General features: G+C 25.0%; 1 protein-coding gene across 1 annotated transcript in view; it reads right to left on the bottom strand.

Moving 5' to 3' along the window:
- Positions 1-17330: 17330 nt before the first annotated feature.
- Positions 17331-23413, bottom strand: part of LOC112600567 — an 89583-nt gene continuing 83500 nt past the window's right edge. Inside the window, exons 4-7 of the mRNA XM_025347830.1 lie at positions 19980-20170; positions 19547-19690; positions 19338-19462; positions 17331-17759 (exon numbers count right to left, since the gene is read on the bottom strand). Of these exons, the coding sequence (XP_025203615.1) occupies positions 17647-17759; positions 19338-19462; positions 19547-19690; positions 19980-20170 (573 nt within the window). The 3' untranslated portion in view covers positions 17331-17646. The remainder of the gene's footprint in view (positions 17760-19337; positions 19463-19546; positions 19691-19979; positions 20171-23413) is intronic.

The following is a 23413-nucleotide window of genomic DNA, read 5'->3' on the forward strand; positions in this document are numbered from 1 at the left end:
CCACTAATTGAACTTGCATGATTATAAATTATAATTTAAAACTTAAATATACATTAATAATAATATCTATGAATACAATACAGTAATTTATAATTAATAAAATAAAATAAAAAAATAAATAAATGATTGTAATTTTAACTATGACGTATAAATAATTTCACTGACTATAGTTAAACTCATATTCATAGTAAAATTGTATAATTATTATTTAATGCAAATTCAATAAATGTGTTAACATTAGTCAATTTTATTCTGACCAAAACCTAAATAACCGTTCTTTAAACACTTATAACTTAAAATTCATAGAATCAAAAAAAAAAAAATAGGTAATTACCTCATCACTAATATACAAAAAATGTAAGAAACCTTGAACTGAAGCTCATTTATTCTCCCTACCATTCTATCTTTTATAGCTCACATTATATTAGCGCCAAACAGAGTTTCATATTGAATATTATACATCTCGAAACCTATAATATGGCTTTAATATTCATAAATCATAAGTCATCAAAAATGAAATTTAAATTTATTGAGAAATATTTTTAATAAGAATGGTATTTTTTACCTCCAACTGAAAATTTAAAAAATGATTTTATGTTTAAAAATCACGTTTTTTCCATAAACTATTTTTGTTATATACATTTAATGATGGATTAATAAAAAATCATGATAATAAAATGTCGGTGTATTATTTTCGTGTATTAATGAGGTCAATTTTATTAACGATAAAAAAGAAACAAAAACAAACATTGCACATATTAAAAATATATTTATTTTATAGTATCTACTGTTAAAATATTTGTTCGTATTTTATTTTTATGAACGTAGACCCAAATCAAATAGTTAAGAAATGTTAACACTAATAACTCACTGGTACTTTATTCTACAACACAAATGGCAATATTATTATTATATGTTGAACAAAAACTTATTACAAAATACATTGTTTATCAAACATTCAAATATCTAAATGAATAATAGTATTAAATATGCAATCTGCTTACATTTATATTTTTTAAATTAAAAATTAATGAAAACAGAGTTTAAATTTAACATCTTGCAATTTATACAACAACTAATGGTTATTTTAAGTTACTAAAACAGTGCATCATGGTCATAGATGGAATGTATGAACATATACAAATTTTCACCCATAATTTCAACGACTCTTTCAGTTGTTTGTTTTTGAATAGTATCTACACTTATAATACGCCAGGTCCGATGACTAGATACATTATTTGAAAAAAAATCTATTAATAAAAAAATCAAAAAATGGTAATCTGTTTAACATAATATCATACATTTCCTTTTTTTTTTTTAAACGTATCCACCATCAAATATAATATAATTTAGAGGTATTTAAATCAACATTTGAATATTTATATATCATGACCTTTTACGACTTAACAAGAACCTATATCCGCAAATTAATTTATACGAAAAGTATCGGAATCATTATCCAAACTATTCACTAGATTTCATTACAACTATTCCTTCGACTTAAACATAGCAGTAGCATTAAAATATAAATAATTTAATACAGTAACTTAAGCGAGTACGAGCAAGTGAGAATTCACCCACACTAATATTTTAACTAACAAACTTTATTCATAGTAGATAGTTAGCAATATAACTCAACATTTTCCAGCCGAAGTTTAGTTCATTGAGATGATATAACTAAAAATCTCTCGTCTATTTAACTACTTTATCATTAGTTGAAAGGGATTTCACTAGCATTAGATTTTTAATGCAAGTATTACTAAAACACAAATAACAATTTTTTCATGTAACTAAAATAAGTCGTCCACAATCTGGCGCATTCGATTTGCATCCCAGACACGGGAACAATAATTATTAATTATTAATGATAGATAATCAGTTAACTAGATGGGTCCTAGATTTTTTTAAATACCTACTACACTAGTTGGGTCCCGTCGTTCCTATTTTTTTTCGGTAAAATCTTTAAGTACGACACTATTGTCGTATCATAAAGGCACAGTAACTTGGCCTCATAACAAATGAACACAATCGATGCAAAAAAATTGAACGCATAAGCATATTTAATAAAACTTTGAAGGTTTTTTTTAAATTTACAGAAGTCAAAATCTCGAACGCAACCAATTATATTGTAAGAAAAGTAAACTAGTAATTCAAGCGATCACCGTTAAGTATAAGTTGATTGCCCCTCTGCGATATATGTAATATTTCAAACACTAATAATCCGTGACCAACTAGTTTATTACCGAAACAAATCTAGTACTGAATCAGCTAAATATTTTAAATAATTCGGAATCTAACTAGTACACAGTTTTAATTTCGGGGCCTAAATCATGGGGGCTACATCTAAAGCAACGATAGAGAGGAGACAGCAAACACAAAAATAACCATTTTATTGCTACTACTATGCAATTACCTTGATTAACCAACGGGTAATTATTTTAATCTAATTTATAATGTCCTATCTCGTAACCATCTTTACTCATTTGATTTCTTAATAAAAATGTTAATAAATGTATCGTCATTTTTCGATGTCTACAAGCATTATTTTGTACATCGTCATAAAATATCTATTATACTTTTATTGTGGGCATCAAATACAAAAATTACTCGCTAATTTTGTAATTTTGGTAAAAATACATACTTCTATTTATTATGTGTACGTATATACAATTGGTATATTTAAATTTAACTGAAAGCAGCAAAATCTACAGCCACAGTCCCATATAAAATTGTATAAACAATATTTAAGGTTAAATATTGGTACTACTTTATTGGTGCAGTTTTATCCCGTTATCTGTTTTAATACTAAAACGGAAACATAGTCTATCATTTATTTTTTTTTTTTTTTTTTTTAACTTATTAGATAAAACAAACAATGAGTTATTATGATTTTTACATACACATTTAAAATATAATTATTACGTATAAGTAACATTATTATTTTATAATATAGCTGAGTATAAAAAAGAAAGTAAAAAAATTTGATTACCTAAAATAGTTGGGTCAATTTTCATTTTGACATTATTTTGAACTAAAGTGATTATTATTTTTTTTCCGAATATTAACATATTTTACCGATATTTTAACAAAGAACAGTATTGTTGTATTATGTATCGTATATTCGTATTACAGTACTATAAACACAGAGTAACGCTAGAATAACATTATACGGTTTTTCGGTTCTAGTCGTAGATTCACAATTAAACAGACATTTCTAGTCTTCTAGGTATTTACAAACATACACTTTTAGATCATTCTAATATTTATTTTCTTTAAACAAGTATTATTTATTGCCGAAACATTCTAAAATTATAATATATATAATTGCTAATAATTCGTAGAGATTGTTTTTTTTTTTTTTTATATATATATATAATAATTTAACTTAAAGTCCAAAATAAACCGTAACTCAAATGAATATCAGTTAAAATGAAAAAATAATTTTATTTATGATCAACCTTATAGTACCACCGATATCTTATAAGTAAAACTATATCAGATTGTCATAAAACCATGTAGTATACGGTGTCTAATATTGTCGTTATCGAACATTAATTTGTATAATATATCTTTGAATTGTAATGATAAATTATGGTGTCATTATAATAAAGTATGAAATATTGAAATATAGTTTCTACTTTCTTATAAACGTTATAACATACGAATGTATGTTTCTTTACCTGCACATTTAGTAGAGCAGTAAAATTGAGGTTCGCGTGTGTGCAAAAACAAAGTAGAATAACTGGTTATCATATTTTTGTACTTACAATGTAATGGTTCCCAAAATGTATGACATCGAAACCCTCAGTTCAAGTTGATTCGACAAAAAAGACCCTCGTTTTTTTTTTTTTTTTTAATTATAATTAAATATATTTTGTGAATAAAAATGTTTTCATAAGTTACCAAACACCAATCATTTGGAGTTTAAAAATATTATGATAGATAACTTAATTCGGTTTTTTTTTTTTTTTTTATTATTATTATTACAATTTACAACATTTACAATTATTAAAACAAAATATAAACAAACAAGCCTCATCGAAATATAATAGAATACACATTTATTTTAATATATATATATTCATCGCATAATTATCAACAATTTCAATGTATAACACGATTTTAATATCATTTTTATTCCAACAATTTATCAAATTATCGAGAAATTAAACAATAGATACGGATAATAGTTTAATTTTATTTGTTTTAATATATACTATTATCGTAACCAGTTCATATTATTAAGTTGAATACCTGAGATCATTTATCAATAAATCAATAAGTTGACAAAAACTATGAGCTTACACTACGATCCACGACCCACTTATTGAGGGTCGCGACCCGTGGTTTGGAAATTCCTGCCTTAGGCACCAAACGACAAAACGTGTTTATTTTTGGCATCTTGACAAAGCTCCAAAGATCACTGGTGAATTATAATAATTAATAACAAAGCGTAAATATTTTGAAACAATAATATCGCGTATTTCAATGTTTTTATAATAACATCGTGAATGATCAAATACTTATTGATAATTGTGATAATATTATACTCTCGTCATATTAATAAATATTTTATTTATATTTGTATACATATATATATAAGTACATAATTATCTAGAATCTATATAACCATGTATATCCAAAATCTTAATTCTTAAGAGATGAGAGGAGCAGAACTGATTTACACCTATACGAAGCTACGTCCACAAGTATTTAATTGTTATACATACAAACCGTGAGAAATATTCACTTTTGAAATATTATTGTCAATATTATATAGATAGGTGTAACATCATTAAATGTCTCGTTTAGCCAACGAAGTTTCCATATCAACTCGTGGGTGCTCCAATGTCTCCTGTTAAATAGATAGATTTTTACAAGGATATACTTCTAATTAAGTAAAGAATCATAATGTATCGCCCTTTTCACACTATTATTATTAATATTAAATTTAATATTTGATGAAAGGAAGATATATTCTTCAAAATTAAACAAATGAAAAACAAAAATATTCAATTAATAATAATATACAATAGAAAAATTTATATTTTATTTTATATAATTGGAAAACACATTAAATGGATTATTTTTTAAATAAAATATACCTTGAAAACCACGAAAAAACTATACAGAACTAATACATCACATCATGTTAACATCTCAACTAATTCTGTTTAATCCAGAATTTTTTTCAAAATCTAAAAGTTACAAATAAGATACATAGATGTAGGTTAAGTGTAGGGTACTTGTGATATTTTATATATTTTAGCACCAATTCAGTGTCATGTAATTATTTATATTTAAATGTTAAACTAAAGCATTCATAAAAAATCTATATAAGCAATAGTCCAGCGATATTGTGTGGTATGTTGGTCATTGTGATACGTAATTTCTATTTATAATTTCGAAGATCAAAAATTACCAATAACAGTCATCTTTAAATGGCCTTAAATTGATTGTTTATGTAAATAAAGGATTAAATAAATGAATGCAGCTAAAAACAAGCAAAAATGTATTAAATCATAAATACATTTAATCTAACGGATTAGGTCAAGGCCTAATTTTGTCATTTTTCGTGTTACACATATTATTTTAGAATAGCGTATAAACAAGTATAAAGCTTCGCTTTTAATTTAAAATTATTAAGTATAATATACAAACATGAACAGATTAAATATAAAATTAATTAAATATGTAGATATGTGACTACCTATAAAATAATCAAGTTTTTTTTTTTTTTTGAACCATGCTCTACAAACTTTTTATTAATTTGACAGTTTTTTTTATTTATTTATTTTTGAATAATCGTCTGGTTAGCTCAAATACAGATTTATAATTTATTTAACAGAATGTCGTATTAAAAAAATATACTTCAACGTAAAATAGAATTATACAGATGTACAGATGTGGTACATATGATAAACAATAAACGTAATAAGTACAATTTAATTATAACTATATAGTTAATATACTAGTGATTAAAATAATGACGTTTTAGACCTGACAGATTATTAAAAAAGAAATCAAAATTAAACTTATTTCTTAATATTAAAAGTCTATCAAGTAGATTATTTTTTCCATAAGTTGTGAGGTGATTTTTAATATGGAATTTCGGACATGAACGAGTATTGCCTTGTATTACGTGAAAAAAAATACATTCAAGAAGTTTAGGACAAGAGATAATACCATTAACTAATTTATACAAGGAAAATATATCTGATATCTTACGAAGGGCTAAAAGAGAATCAAGTTTTAAATTAAATTGTAAGCTCTGAACTAAAGTATCATCAATAGTATTTGAAAATATTCTTTTGTACGCGTGTAAGTTTTTCTATAAGAGATATTATAGTAAGATTCCATATAAATATTTAAAGCTTTTTAAAAATAATTGAACATTTTAAACATTCAAACAATTTGACTCTTCTAAATTTGATTTTACTAATACTAAACGACATATTTTAGCTTTTTATTACCGTTATTCCTAAAATATCAGAGTTCGATTGAAACAAAACTCTGATTTTTTTACCACACATCCACACCTATCTGAAACATAACTATAAAACATCGATAGATTTTAACAATTATAATATCATTTAACACGGTATTTAACTGAGAAAAGTCAATTTAATTTCCATTCAAACAATGTATAGACAAACTAACAAACATCCAAATACTAGATATCCTGTATCTTCACGCGCACCTCTCATATTTACCTACCTCATAATTTTCAAAGTTTAATCTCATAACCCCTCCCCCCTCTTTCCTAAACACGAACTTCCGGAGTTCAAGTATCCCAATTCAAGAATGTCTATGTCCTCTTGTCAATAACCACAGGGGCTATTTACAACTTGTTGTTAATGTGTGGTTCGGTCATAAAGTATTTGCAGCAATATTAGCGGCTATAAGATCAATTGAAAAAACTATTTGTACCTTCAAGCTAATAATAATTATTATATTTTTGCATTGCGATAAACGCCAATGTAATTATATCAGTGATATGTAATCATAGTTGTGGCGAAAGAGGGGGAGAGTAAGCACCAAATGAGGCCAAGTTTAGGTAGCCATTTATCGGAAATTACTTACCAAATATTTTCAAGAAAATTATAAATTGTGTCCATTTTTTTTTTTTTACTAAATATTTACGTATTGTATTATATTATTATCAGAACCATACTACAATGCTAAAGTAAAAGTTTGATAGAAATTGAGTTTTTCTCGTGAGATATGAATTAAGTAACCCTTTTGTTTTATTCAAATATATAGAAGGAAGCTAAATTGAAATTCCAACGAGCAGTTTATGAACCATTAAACTTTATGTACCACATAATGATAATATTACAAATATTCAATAGATTTAGTACTTATTAGTTATTAATTATTATACTCCGATAATATTTATAAATTATTAAAATTAAAAAATGAATACTTATACAATAGTTATAATCAGGGTTAAGATTTTATAGCATTTGCATATTTCTTATGAGATGCTCAAACAAAAAGCATATTAAGCTAAAAAAGTGTTTCGTGATATAGAGAACTCAAATTAAAAATATTGTTTTGCTTTTTTTTTTTACATATTTTGAGTTTTTTTAGTTTTTAGTGCTTTTTTTTTTTGACAGAATTTTTACCTGTTTTTGAATTAAAATCGATCATATTTTATGAAATTATATTTTAGCAATTTAGATTTTTGTCAATCAAATTATCAAGTTAATTGTAAATGTATAGATTAAGTAAACAGACCAATTACGCGTATATAACGCCATATAATTACAACAAAAAATATATAGGTATAGCTTCGTATTAGGTATTTGGTTTTAATTTTTATTATCTATTGATTTTATTGAATATTTTGTCGATTTAAACTGTACGATTTCCTTTTTTTGCGTATTTTGTTGTTTTTATTGCATATTTTTAGCACATATTTAGCGATATTTAGGGTAATATTATGGCGCATATTTATACAATTTTAAGTGCTATAAATAAAATTTCAACCCTGATTATAATTTACAAATGATCATATCACAAATATAAGCCTTGTACTTGATTTTTAAAATTTAACTATAAAAATTAGATCTTTTTATACATTTTTAACTAAGTATAAACTAATTTGCAATTTTCATGATTTGTACTAATCTTATAAATATTTGAACTTCAAATATATTTTTAAAAACTTACTTACAAATCAAATATTTATACAAAAAATAGTGCCGATCAATACAACAAAAATATTTTTAAATGGATTTAATAACAATTTATGAAAAACCTTGTATTAAATTTTCAAACTTTTTAACCAATCGAAAAATGTTCATCAATATACTATAAGTAAACAAAAAAAAAAAATCAAAAATGACTATAAATAACATGAAAATAATCAAAATATTTTGAAAATTGTACTATCTTAAGAAATATTTGAAAAACTAAAACATCTGAAAATATAAGCTGAGCACTCAGAATCTATAAACTTCTTTCAAGTATAACATAATAACAAAAATCAGAACAAAATTATATATGCAAATTAATATGCATATATGCATGTTATGATGTAGATCTCAACGCTCCTAGTCCAAACCTAAATTATTTATAAGTCTTCACAAAAAAATATATATAATTTGTTTAATAGACTATAAGTCTATAAAAATTAAAATTGTATTTTAAATGTATAGTCTAAAAATCGAACTGTATATATATATACATATAAATCTCGTATATCAAATACGAATTTTTTTAAATCAACTAAATATAAAAATCAGATAATTTGTTCTGCTATATAAAAGATTTCGAGTGTATTTTGTTATTGAGACTAAATAATCTAATAATAATTATTGGGTGTGTTAAATTTAAATTAAATTATAAATATTTTTTTTATACATGAAAAACAATTAAGAGCAGAGTGTTAGTCAATTTTTAATTTTTAATACAATAAATTGAATTAATTGTTTTCAATAACATTGTAAACGTATAATATTCAAAATATCAAACATTATTAAAATTCTAATATCGTATTTTACTACTATAATATGTTTTTGTTAATTTAACTTATAAATTAATAACATATTGTACATTAAAATAGTGTGAATAGAATTGTGGTAAAAAAAAAAAAAATAGCTTAAATATGTGTTAATATATTTAGACAATAAAATTGCATAATGTATAAAAAAAAAATAATAAATCAGCTTAATTTTTTTCCAAGATTTTAATTTAATTTGTTTATTTAAAATATTACTTCCCTTGTACATAATTACCCTAATAAATAGTTAATGTTTAACCAATTAATTTATTTTTTACCAATTTCTTTCATATGATAAGTCATTAAAATTTGATAAGACAGAAAATTGGATAATTTTACATTTTCCACTCATTGATTGTATTCTCGATTATTCATGATCAAATTTTTATTACGTTTATCATGAATAATTAATGAAATTGCTTCATTAAATTATGAGTAATTTCTCATTATACTTTAATTTATTGTTACCAAAAACACTGAACGTGTTAATATCAAACGTACTTTCAAAGAATTAATAAATACACCACTAAACAGACTTTATCAATGATAACACTTTAAAAAAACACACACAAAAATGGTAATAAATGTTTATGATAAATTTATGTAAAAATGTATCCTGTTAAGAATCGATACCGACTTTTTTTTTTGTATATTTTTAACATAAACTTAAATTAAAAGTAGAATAGCTATGCATGATAATACTACCTGATAAACTACGGAAATTATGACATTCCTAAGCAATGATATAATTTCCTAACCATATTATTCAACGGCATTGCAATCATCTGACATTTAATCATTCAAATTACATATATAATTTAATCACGAAATATTGATAAATTAAAAAATTTCAATCAAAATTACGTCAAATTACATAGTCTAATAACGGTCGTGTAACGTGCACAATATGTGCAGTGCAAACTAAGCCATTTAAATATGAGATTTAATTACAGATATACATTATCTCTTAGTCGAACGAACAGTATTCGTGAATTGTATTTCCGATTATATCGGTGATATGATGACTGAGCAGGCATGGTTCTAATGTAACAATGTCGGTAAAGCTAAAGCCAAATACGTATCTCAAATAATGGAGATGGCAGGAAGTAATAAGTAATAATTAATAACCTTACCATACGTGGGACACTCGTTAGACACGATGATGAATAAGTAATATCGTAACGTCTACAGTTCGATCTCTCAACTGAAGCGATTCCCGGATAAGACAATATAATGTTTAGTAGTAGAAATTCTGACGGCTCTGGTTGAAGAATATGTGTCAAACGAGAAGGATAATGAGCGAACGACTATAGTTACGTAACCACGATGTCCCACTGTTTTGAGAATCAGACTCGGTAGCATTTTCATCCACGGAGGAGACGATCTTCTTGGTAAACGCCGACATTCCAAATACCACTATCGCTATCACCCCATCAATCACAGTAGAAAAGCCAATAGTTTTTAAATGATTTCAACTTGAATGTAAAAATTTAAAACTTTATTGACTATGAATTACAATTAATATTAATAAAGGTAAATAAATTCTATCATAATTATTAGAACATATACCTTTCCTGTTAAATAATAGCCATCGATCATAGACAATCAGCTTTTTTATTCATAAAACAATTGGAAATTTATATACACAAACGCTTGAAATAGGGTTAAATGTGAACTCACAAAATGGAAGGTTATGGACTGACTATACCAGTCGTAGTGGTGATCTAACCAATAATAATTGACTTTTTTTCTTGTTATGATATAAGCTTTCAAGAATTGAAATATAGAGGAATTTCCACTTTAAAAAATGTAATCTTACAGGCTGTACGCCTTGAGGGCTCTATTCTATTTATTTATGAAGTAAACATTATTTTGTGGATAATTACTATCTGTGTATAATAGTAAATTACCATTTTAAACAACAACAGTTATTATTTCGCTGATTGGATTTATTCTATGAATTTATTAAAGTCGTTTATATAACATAATATGTTAAGTAATAATTAAATGTGTTGTATTTTATACTTAAATTGTATATTGTAAATACTTAGATATAATAAACAAAACAATTAACTTTAATCAAACAAAACACCATACATAAAAAATAAAATTATTAATACCTCATATTTCGTACCTACTTGTGAAAATTTTAATACCAAGATCTCAAAAAAAATCTCATCATATTCCAAAATAATCTTTGCCATATTATATAGACCTAATATGGCTTCAGCCAATCGATAGGCCCGATTAAACAAGCAGTTTTCAGTTTTCCAATCAAATTGTTAAGTAGTGTATCGTCGCTTAAGCACTTTAGTACTAACTATGATATTAAGTATGATGATTTTCAAATTAAAACAATACCAGAGAAACGTCTATTGTTATTAACAAAAGATTTAATAATAAACTACGATCAAATACAGATACAAATCGTTAAATTTAATTACATACAGAACACTTCCAGATAATTTGATTATATAGACGAATAAAATATAACTGGTATAACTGGCATAAGACTAGGAGTATACTTAGGACTCAAATATAAAAAACTTAATCAAATAAAAAAAAAACTATTACAGAGAGTGTTCTATAAGTGATTTCACAGAATTTTCATAATTTTTCTTAAATATGCATATTATACCTAAACATTTTATACATTTTAAATATACTCGATAAACTCTTTATCTTAAACAAAACATTTTTTAAGAAATATCGATAAACATCAATTAATTGAATTTAGTAATTAATAAACACAAACTCAAAGTTAAATTTTGTAATAAATATTCCAAAAAAATATATGGTCATGTTTTTTAGTTGTTGCTCTTTTTGTTATACTCCGATACATAAATTTAATAACATATATTTAAGCCTTTTTTTTTTTTTATTAAAATATATTTACAATCTGTTATTTAAAACAATAAGTAATAGTTTACAACAATTTTTTATCATAATAATCACATGAATAATTTGTGGAGGAACAACACCTCAGAGTTTAAACACTTAAAAAAAAAAACTTTTTTAAATATAACATTTATTGTTTACATACCAGTAATAATATCTAAACAACAAACTAACAAAATTAAAATCTTGGAGGGTCACTGTATTTTATAATTAGTAAATAAAATATCAGTCAAGTTTAACTTATCGGGAAATTTGATTCTATTTTTTACGTGTAGATAGTAAAATAAACTTTATTTACCGTTATTCAAAATTCGATAATTTATGAATAGATCTAATAACGATAGAATCAAATTTCCCGGTAAGTTAAACTTGACTAATATTGTATTTACTAATATTATAAAATACAATGACCCTCCAATATTAAATCTTTATATTAATCTATCGAATTTTGAAAAAATGGTGAATAAGGTTTATTTTATTATCTACATGTAAAAACATTTATTAGTTATTGAAGAATATTAAAAAATAATAATAAGCAAACATAACGTTTTACAGCACTTAATTTTTCAGCAATTACTAAACGCAACGATTGTAATGATATTAAAAACCATTTTAATACAGGTTTGTTTGAATTTAATATCCCATGTAACGTAATTTAATTAAATTTAACAATATTGACGAAATCAAATCATTGCAGTTTTTTTTTATTTTTGCGTGTGTGGCCTTATCACGTAATATTTACACACTCAAACCCGTCGGTCATAATAATAATATGTATTTCCTTAATTATATCATTTATTTTCATAATCTATATTATAGCTATAACTAATATTAAATTAGTGTACCATGGCTACCATGTTATTTAGAAACTATAAAATAATTGGATTATCATAATTTTTAATGGCGGATAGATATACTGCAGTGGTGAGTAATGAATATACACTATACAACCTGAATATTGATCATAATATTATATTATCATATTATTTCAATTTAAATTTATACACGTCATATATCAATTTGCTTGTTTGAAATTGCAAATTAATTTTCTTGAGCAAAATATTCCACAGAAAGAAAGTATAATATTATACATTATAATACATCTGGTTAGATAATTTATAAGCCATTAATTATATAATTAAAAAGCATTACCGTCAGTAATCGGACTAGATTATCTATCCTGTAATGCCATTTATAACAAATGTTTCAACCTCAATGGATTATTAAAGACAAAGATAATAATATGTATGTACACAACTTAATTTAAAAAAATACAAATTTACAGCGCTTAAACAATAAATGGGAGCTAGGTGAATTGAGTCCGCTATAATTTGGGTTCGTTTTGAAAGCGCTAAGTTGAGTCCCGGGTATAATAAGGTAATAGGTACGTTGGGTCCCGCCTATATATAATATTTCATATTTATATAATTTACTTTTGAATAATTGTTACAATAATACGTCATATTGTATACAGTGTGGTACACCGCCTGGACACCAATTAATTCTACACATGATGTTAATGTGTGTATAGACAGGTATAAGAGAACAAATGATGAAATACGTATAAAAATAATATAATAACTCGATTAGAATTTGTTAAATGTTTATCATTTAAGTTTTTACCAAAAGCATAATATTTTATACCATATATTGTAAAATTTGACGTACTATTATATTATTTAGCGTATTGACATTTTTTTCCCGGTACACAATTTTTTAATCATTTGTACCATGTATTATTTATTGATAACATAATATTATAAAAACCACATACATTTTAATTTATATTTTTTTTTTTCGGGACTCAACTTACCTAATACCTTTTATTATCCGGGACTCAACTTACCTACAACCTTTTTTTTTTCCGGGACCTAATTTACCAATCCCGAATAAATAGTTATGATAAAGACACTAAGTCAATAATGTATATTGATTTTTGATTTTGATTTCTGAGAAAAAACGATGAAGGTATGAATTTTACATTTACAGTTATCAGTATTTCTATGGTTTTAATTTTTGAAAACAGCTATTTATTATTTTTTCTGAAAGGAATAAAAAAAAGAATTTAAAAATTAAAACAATATTATATGTACTTTAGAATATTGTTTTTTAAATATCCCAGTAGATTTGTAACTAATAATAAAAACAAACACAGACATTTTTTATATACAATCAATAAATTTATGAAGAGTCATAATGACACGTAAATTTATTTTGCCCAGAGACTAATGTCTTCAGTACTTATTTAGCTTTAATTTAACGGTTTTAATTTTACAATAAGATCAATTTCCAAAAAACTTTCATTTTTGACTATTCAAATAATTCCTTTCCATTTCATACAGACTAAGGACTATCTCAAAAGAGGTATGATTAAAAATGTGTTGGTATTTTTATAAAATTTTATACGCAAAACAAATAATAAAAATTAGTGTTATATAATAGTTTATGCTTAATTTTAATTTTTAAGGTACACTTTTTTTAGTGTTTTTTACTTAACCTAATCCACAATGAACTATTTTTTTAAATTTTTATTTGATTTTATACTAAAAAATATTTTACACATTTACTTATAAATTATTATTATATTGAAAATAAACTTCAATTTGTAATTTACTTAGTATGAAAATTTTTTGTTTTTTTTTTTTTACCTTTGCTTTAAATTCAATATTACTCGCTGTTTTTTTCTAAGTTCAACCACCACATAGTACTATTTAGATATCTAACATCTTCTTCAAATATTTCTTATTTGGTTAAGAATTTAACTTCACTGCGCTTATAATTTTTTTTTTTTAATTAAATATACACTTTTAAAATACAGATTTAAATGTCAAAATAAATTTGTAAAAATTATTTATTTTTTAATGACCGGCAGACTATATCACGGGATTAAGTAATTTAATGTTTACTAAAATACTAAGATTATATATTTTCATAAATAATAAAAATTTTTTCTAAGTAAGAAATAAAATTGGTGTAACTTATAACAAAAACAATTATGATATTTTAATAGAATAGATAAGAGTTTAACTGAAAAATGCGATATAAAAAAAACATTTAAAAACGTATAAACTAAAATATATGTAAATGATCTGATGAACGGTAGTTAATAAAAATGAAACAAAAATTATAAAATAAATTCATAAGATAACGAGTATACGAACGATGTTGATAAAAAAAATAAATAAATAAAAATATCTCAAAATTGTTTAGCTTACGCTGTTATTTATACAGGTATTTAGCATTTTGCATTCTGTACAAAAAATATTATAATTATTTATCATATTAATTATATATCTTATGAAAATACTAGGTTGTAAAAATTCCTGCTTTTGGATCTTGATTTTAATTATATTTTAGAGTAAGACTTGATAAACCTCTAAGCAGATGGACCACGTCCATATATCCATCTGTTATTTTATTTAAAACTATGTGCGATCTACCAACCAGATATCAATTATTAATTAATTTTCTTTAAATTCGAATCAATAAAATTTATCAGATAACCGGAATAGAAGATACTGTTTTGCATGTTTTTAGTGAAAATCACTTATCGATTGGCTTATACGTGATATTTTCGAAACGAGTAACAGTTTAAAAAAAAATTGAATTATAAAAGTCTGCGCTCAACCTATATAGTACCTACCTATGTATAGTTTCATAATATTGTTTCAATCCTGAAACGTTGTTGAGTAATTGATTATTATGAGCAAAAAAACCTCGTTATTACTTGCCTACCACATACCGATATTACAGTTATTAAATTATTAATGCACCGTATACAGTGCACACATGTAGGTATATAATACGGGATGTATAATACTATAGGTAATCATGGTATAACATACTCGGATATTGTCGGTGTAGTATTATTGTTGTTGTCATTATTATTGTTATTATACAGTATCGGTGGCTTCGCCACCGTTCTACAAATAACAGCATATCATATCTAGATAATCCCATTAGCAATTATTATAACGTGTTATTACTCATTATTCACCACAACCGTATTTTTCTCTCTGTCTTTCTCTCTGTCTCTGTCTCTCTCTGTCTCTCTCTCTCTCTTTCTCTCTCATGGATAAATTATTATTTTTAATATCCAATCTTGTGTTTTTTTGCACAGGTCGCGATGTGGGTCGATAAGTTATACACATACCTATCCAAATATTGGTAACATATCACTATGCTATAATGTTATAATGTTATGGGTATATCGGTAGTTATACTGTGATATTACGATATGCGAACATATTATGTCCACCGTTATAACGAAATATCGGACGCTAGTTTGAAAATAATATATTATAATAATGCTGTTTGTTATGAACGAATAAGTAATTGGTTATAAAACCAACATAATAATGATATGATAAAGCACTATTTATTAAGTTAGGACGTATGTTGACATATTATTATAATATGGTCGTCGTTATATAAATCGATAAGAAAATAGTACGTACATGATGTTATGAAGTCGAATTACACTCTTTTGTTACTTATACTGTTCAAAACGTAATATAATATTACGCATTCGATTATTATAATGCAATTATGTATACTGGCTGTCCTCGCGTTGGAGAATTAAACGTCCGGCCGACTATGAACAAGTGTACATTTTTTAACTTTATTATAAAATACGTTATAGCAATGTTACTGAGTATAATTACTAGTGAATTTTAGAACATTTTTATAGTCTCTGGTAACATGTAGGTACTGAATAATCGTTCAAGTACAATCATAGATATCTAAGTAATAATATTCTGTACGACAAAATACGACAATCGACCATCAACTTCCACTCGGTACCCATATAACAAAATATTCCACGTTAGTAATTTGCCGTTAGCCAGTTACAAATGTTACAATAATTACGTACTGGCGAATTTTTTTTTTGAACATTTTATCATTATTTTTCCGTTATAACTAAATCTTCATGTTTTCACAATAATATATTGTTTTCACGTGGTAAAATGTTATTTTATTTCCCACGCATGATGATTACTTTAAAAATGCACATTATAAAATAGTTCGCATAAACTAACCCTGACTGTTCTCAGTACAAATTACAGCATTGGTGTTGACCTAAACTATATGGAATGTAAAAGGATTGTAATTACTGTGGAACCGATTATAAAATGAACAACATATTTTAATTGTAATAATATCTAACAATTTTATTAGACGGTTTTCATATAAATGAAGATTGACGGAACGGATGTGATGAAAGAAATAAAACAATAATAACTATGGAAATGGAATATATGAATTTGGATTTTGGATATGTATCTAAACATTTAAATATTATTTCAAAACGTATAATAAAATTATCAATAAAATAAAAATAAAAAAATAATAATAATAAAATAAACAACTAGACAGAGTTTATATCTAATAATACTAAATAATATTTATATATTATTATGCTAAATATTATGTATATTATGATATACGGCACATTTTTTTAAATATATTTACAAAATAAATACATTTTTACATTTTTATCCTCAAGCCTTCTGATTTGACCAAACATAATCAGGCCATCATAGGCACGTACTAAGATGCGTCTTAAGGTGAATAGAAGAACATAAAATAGTAGTGAATTTGAGCCTAATTAAAACACGACAATATTTCATCAAAGATTCTTATATCGTTATTTTTTTTTTTATAGACTTTTTTTTTAAATACAAACGTTTAATACAATTTTATTTTTATATAATATATGACATGCGAATATCCCTCTTCGCTCAAACAGCGTTAACGACAGGTAATGGTGGAATGACGGTGACCTTTGGTTTGATTAACATTTGCGCTTTCTTCAGCGTGTAATCCCATCCTCTCCAGCGGAACCATACGATACCTAAGAATACAACAAAAATAACATTATAATATTTCACGCATCTTAGTTTGGGAAGTGGATATTATTTATTTTTTCTAAACGCGTTAATTAAAGCTCCATATAACGCAATGGTCACACTCGCTGGTATATACATATTATACATATATTATGTACAGGTACATGTGTACAGGAAAAAACGGACACGCCATCAACAATATTATATTTTTACACGATAAATATTTTATTTATAACTAGGAATCACCTAAATTCCTATACTCATTATATTATATTTGTTATATTTTACATTTATTTTTTTTTTATCTAACCATAACGGTTATGATTAATAATTCCAGACCAGTGATTACGTTAGATTTTTCATATGTCTATAAACAGTTTGTGTATATTTAGCTAGATACTTTCGTCGTAAATATTATGTATGCTTTCTTTATTTATGAATATTATGAATTATTTTTAGCGTAGTTGGTTTTAACCGTAAGAAATGACTTTAATTAATCAAATTTCCACGCTTGTAAACTCGACTATCAAAGCAAATAATATAGTTTAATAACGGGAAATCCAGTTGATTATAATTTTTGTTTTTATTATTTTTTAAATATTATGTATAATTATCCGATTACATTCTCGAAAGTACTTAAAATAACGTAAAATTATATGCACAACTCCGTTATTATATATTATATCTGTATACTGTATGCCTATATAACAGTATAGAGAAATATCGAAAAGATACTTTATGACTAGTGCATCACTGCTACAATAATCTAAAATATTAAACATTGGAAAAAGTAAACTCCTACGATTTGTTTGTCATAAGAATCTGAGTTAAATTTGTAGACAATGTGTGCATTTAATTAAAAAACAATTTTAGATTAAAGTTTTTCTGAGCCTGTTTGATAATTGATTACTAACGGTTTTAAATGTTTTAATACAATGAATATACGTATGTAATAGACAGGGCTGGGATTTTGATGCAAATTTTTAAACGTTAGTATAAAATGGGTTTTGAGTAAAAGCTGATTATTTTAAAGTAATTTTTTGCATTTTTTTATAAAATTACACTTAAATGTATTTTTTGATGATTTTAATGCATTTTCTTAGTTTTTGGAGTATTTTTCACAATTTGTTCATAACATAAATGAAAATTGTTACGATTAACAAGAGATTTTCGACAAACTGCTGACGGCAGGATAATAAATTATTTTAAAATGAATGATTAAGAAAAAACGGCAGATCATTCAACTATAAAAGTAACAATGTAAAATATTATAAAAAAATTAATACACTTCTGTAGTATCATTTTTCAATTTTTTTCCAATTTTCAAGCTATAATGAATAAATTTAAATGCATTTTTTGAGTTTTTAAGTCATTTTATATATTGTTTTAATGGAATTTTTTAAAAAAATTTAGGACATTAAATTCCTAGCACCAGTAATAGGTTATATCTATGTTGATTCAAATAATAAAGATCATAAAATAGTTTTGATAGTTTTAAAGAGGTATTTTTATATCAATAAAATGTTGTTTAAGCAACTTTGTCTCGTGGTTATTAAGCTGCCTATATCTTCCCCCTTTTTTACCTTGTCTGGCTGTTAAATCTTGTGGATCATTTAAATACAATCCATTGAGTCCTCTGCCACAAGACTTCCACCACCATCCTCCTTTTAACATCGACGCACAGTTCAAACTCGATCTATCATTATCTCTGTAAGGAAATAAAATGCAGATTTTGGTAATGAGATCAAATGATTAATAATAAATTATACAACAATATTATGTAGTCACAAACCTGTTGTACGTAGAGAATGGACTGTTATTACTTCCGTACCACGGATCATTCAGTGAATCTCCGGCATTGCCCTCATATCCATCAATCTCTAACTTGTAGTATTCAGATTCCGAATAAATTTTGAAATGTGAATATTGAGCGTACCTATATAAAAAAAAAAAAAAAAAACCGAAAGAAATTAATTTAACGAACGATTTAACAAGCTGATTGGAATTTATATTAATTGTTTACTGTATGAATCAAAATTATATTATTTTAATCAAAAGATTCAATTACCAAATGTTTGCACTAAGTTATTTGGATAATTGATCAAAGGGTTTTGTTGAATAATGTTACATACTGGTTTATACTTCATAGTATATGATATTACAATAATGTTTAAGTTCTAATACAATGTTTTCGTCTTAGCTAAAATTTAAAATTAAAGTATTACCTTCTATTTCCTTCAAAATCTTCCAACTCAATTCTCAACATATATTCATCATTACTGGTCAGCATGTAAATATTTTCATTTCCCATCCAAAATTCTTTAGTAGGGTCACCAAATCCATTTTTATAATCAGTCCAGTCCCTGTTGAAATTCTCACGTATCGGATCACCAATATCGTCTCTTCTTTGTATGACCTAAACAATATAATAATAGTCAATAAAGTTTACATAAGTAATGCAATTTTTAATGAATTAATATTACAAGTAGTTATTAACTAAAAATATATTATACAATTTTCAATATTATGAAATAAATTGAAACTCATTATTCATACGCAAATTTGGTAGGTACTAAAGTTATTTTGAATACTTTAATATAGCTCTATTATAATATTCTCAGTAAATTAATTTAGATATTATTCATAGTTTATACACAGTAAATATTTGTCTAGCTGCTTGTTTATACAGACATTTGATAAATAAATAAAAAATAAGCTAAGACAATTTTTACAAGTTATTAAAAAACAGATCATTTTTTATAGAATCATCAAAAGTTGAATGTATTAACATAATAGTATATACCTACCTAATTCAGTTTTTTAAAATTTTTTTTCAATTTTCTAGTATGTAACAACTATTATGATTACTTAGATAAACCCTATGCCATATGATTTAATGCATTTTAAGATTTTAAAAATGCATAGTTATTACTTATTTATATCATAACTTACAATTTTTTAGAATTTTAATACTAATGTGTCAGATTTTTTTGACATTAATTTTATAATTGGTTATTTCAAGCATGGACTAGAACTTAAGCATTCACACGAATGCGCTATAACTACGCAATAAGATAAATTGCATACGACCAATAATACAGGCCAGATGAGCGTTCATTGGTTGTACGCATATGACGCGTGAACTGATTTATTATACTTTCTCAATTATATATTATTTATACATACTTTGAAGAAAAAAATAAAATGTTTAAATACAAATTTTGATTTATTATACACTTTACATTCTAGATAAGTATTACAGTGTGCACATTAAATTCGTGCATAATAAGGAAAAAACAATTTGCCTTACTTTTATTATGCTGAAGATATTTATAAACAATAACAAACTTATTTAATAATTTAATATTTATAACACGTACACTATAATTCGATTTCTTAAAGAATTTGCAAAAGTTTTTGAACCACCATTTCATCCATCATATTATTATAATTCGTCGAATATTATATATGCGTATACGAAAATAGGTGAAATATGCAAGGCGACTATGTAATGCATATTGTAATCATTAGATTATATAGGTACGTGAAATTAAATTGGATGTAATTTGTCGGACATGGTATTACTATGAAACTATAATAATATTATAATGTAATCAAATTTACGATGTATTATTACTTACTAAATAAATTATTCCAATAAATAAAATATGTATAATTACGCGCACACATCATGAATAATATATATATATATATAGTATTATATTACGTCCTGTTACCAATATCATTAATATTATAATTTATAATGATTAATATTATATCGTGAACACGTATAGCACTACATTTTATGACTAATACAAGCTGATTATTTTTTCACTTAACATCTGGTAAATTATATGTTTTTGAAAATATTTTTCTTACATCATTTGAAGTCATAATACTATATCATAATTTTGAAGAAAAAACATACCCCACTACTAAATACAATTAGATAGAAGCATTTAAACTATAAATGAGCAAAGTAGAATATCACACTGATACAAGAATACCGCGCAAAATATTTATTTACTTTATTTAGTATATAATATCACAGAAAACTCTATTAATCTAAGCTATAAAATTCTCATGAATCTTTTAAGAAATAACTAAAGTAAAAATGTATATAATGTTAAAAGTTCTAAAATATAAGCTCAAATATATCAGAGTCTTTAAAACAATCAAGTAAGACATTGTTAACAGGTAAAAAATTGAATTTATTATTCATTAAAAATTGACTATGATTTTTAGATAATAACTTTTTTTTAAGAATATTAATAATATATACAGTTCACAAAAAAACATTTTTAAAAAATCAAAAAATCATAACTAAATAATACTTAAAAATGCAAAAATATGTTAAGGTCACGAACACCTTATAGCACTAATAAACTACAGGTATTAAACTGATTTTAAGTTCAATTTTAGGAAATCTAAAGCTTTAAAAAGTATCTCGTTTCGGAATATTAAATTTTAAATGTCAGTTATTGTTTTTAAATTAAAACTCATATTTAAAAAAAAAAAAAAAAAAACTATAAATTTATCGATAAAAAGGATGTTCAGTGGTAGAATAATCACCTTGTACAACACACAAGACTACTGTGAATACGACCAATGGGTCATTACTCATTACTCATTACCAAACTCTTGGTCGAGTCGTCAAGATATGTCATCGTCCATGCTTAAATAATAATAACAACAATAACAACACACGGAGAGTTGTTAAATTTCGTGTCCGTGACCGCCGCAGCCAAGACGTCGCGATCTCTTACCACAAATGGCGATACGACGACTACGATAACAAGACGAAGGTTATCTTTTGTCTGCCGCTTAGTGGATTAGACATAGGTACGGCGATATCGAACGCCAGTTATTGTCTCACGTCGTAGATTAGGGATAATTATGAAGCAATTAAATAACAAAAAACAAAATGCGAAATGAACAACTGTGAGTGTAGTAGGTAACACTTGTTATTTATATTCACACAACGAGCCGTTTAATACACGAGTGGGTACCTATCTACCCGCAGTAGCGAGGTCTCCGTTGTAGAAGTATACAGCGTAAATCACCAACCCTGTTCACCCCCATTTTTTTTCATTTTATAAAAGTGTTATTCAAACTCAAATATTTGAAATTTTTAAACATGCTTAAAAAACATTATACATAATATTATATTATAATCCTCATATCTTTCGAACCCATTATGTTAAACTATTAACTTTAGTACACAAAGTTAAATAACGTTTAAAAAAAGTAAAAACTACTCGTTTCAATAATGATTTTTTTTTTTTTTATTATTATTAGTTGCTAGTTGCCGAATGAGTGATGATTACCTGGAAATTTTAACAACACATTCGGCATGTCCCACCTTACCATAATCGTTGAAAAAAAAAAATCTAGCTAAAATTTTCCCAACACAAAAATAAATATTGATTTTGATACGTCAATAATTTAAAGAAAAATTATTCACTAGATCAACTATGGGTTGCGATCATATTTTTAATAGGTCGCGTTATATTTTTAAATAATACATTTTTTTAGATATGTGTCATTTTTTTTTTAATAACTGAAGAAAAAAAATCTGTGATATTATTGTGGGTTTCCAAAATTTAAATCATTTCAAAAATGGGTCGTTTCATAAAAAATTTGGGAATCTCTACACTAG

The sequence above is a fragment of the Melanaphis sacchari genome, unplaced genomic scaffold (genome assembly GCF_002803265.2).
Source record: "Melanaphis sacchari strain LSU unplaced genomic scaffold, SCAv2.0 Contig65_pilon_pilon, whole genome shotgun sequence".
Taxonomy (NCBI): domain Eukaryota; kingdom Metazoa; phylum Arthropoda; class Insecta; order Hemiptera; family Aphididae; genus Melanaphis; species Melanaphis sacchari.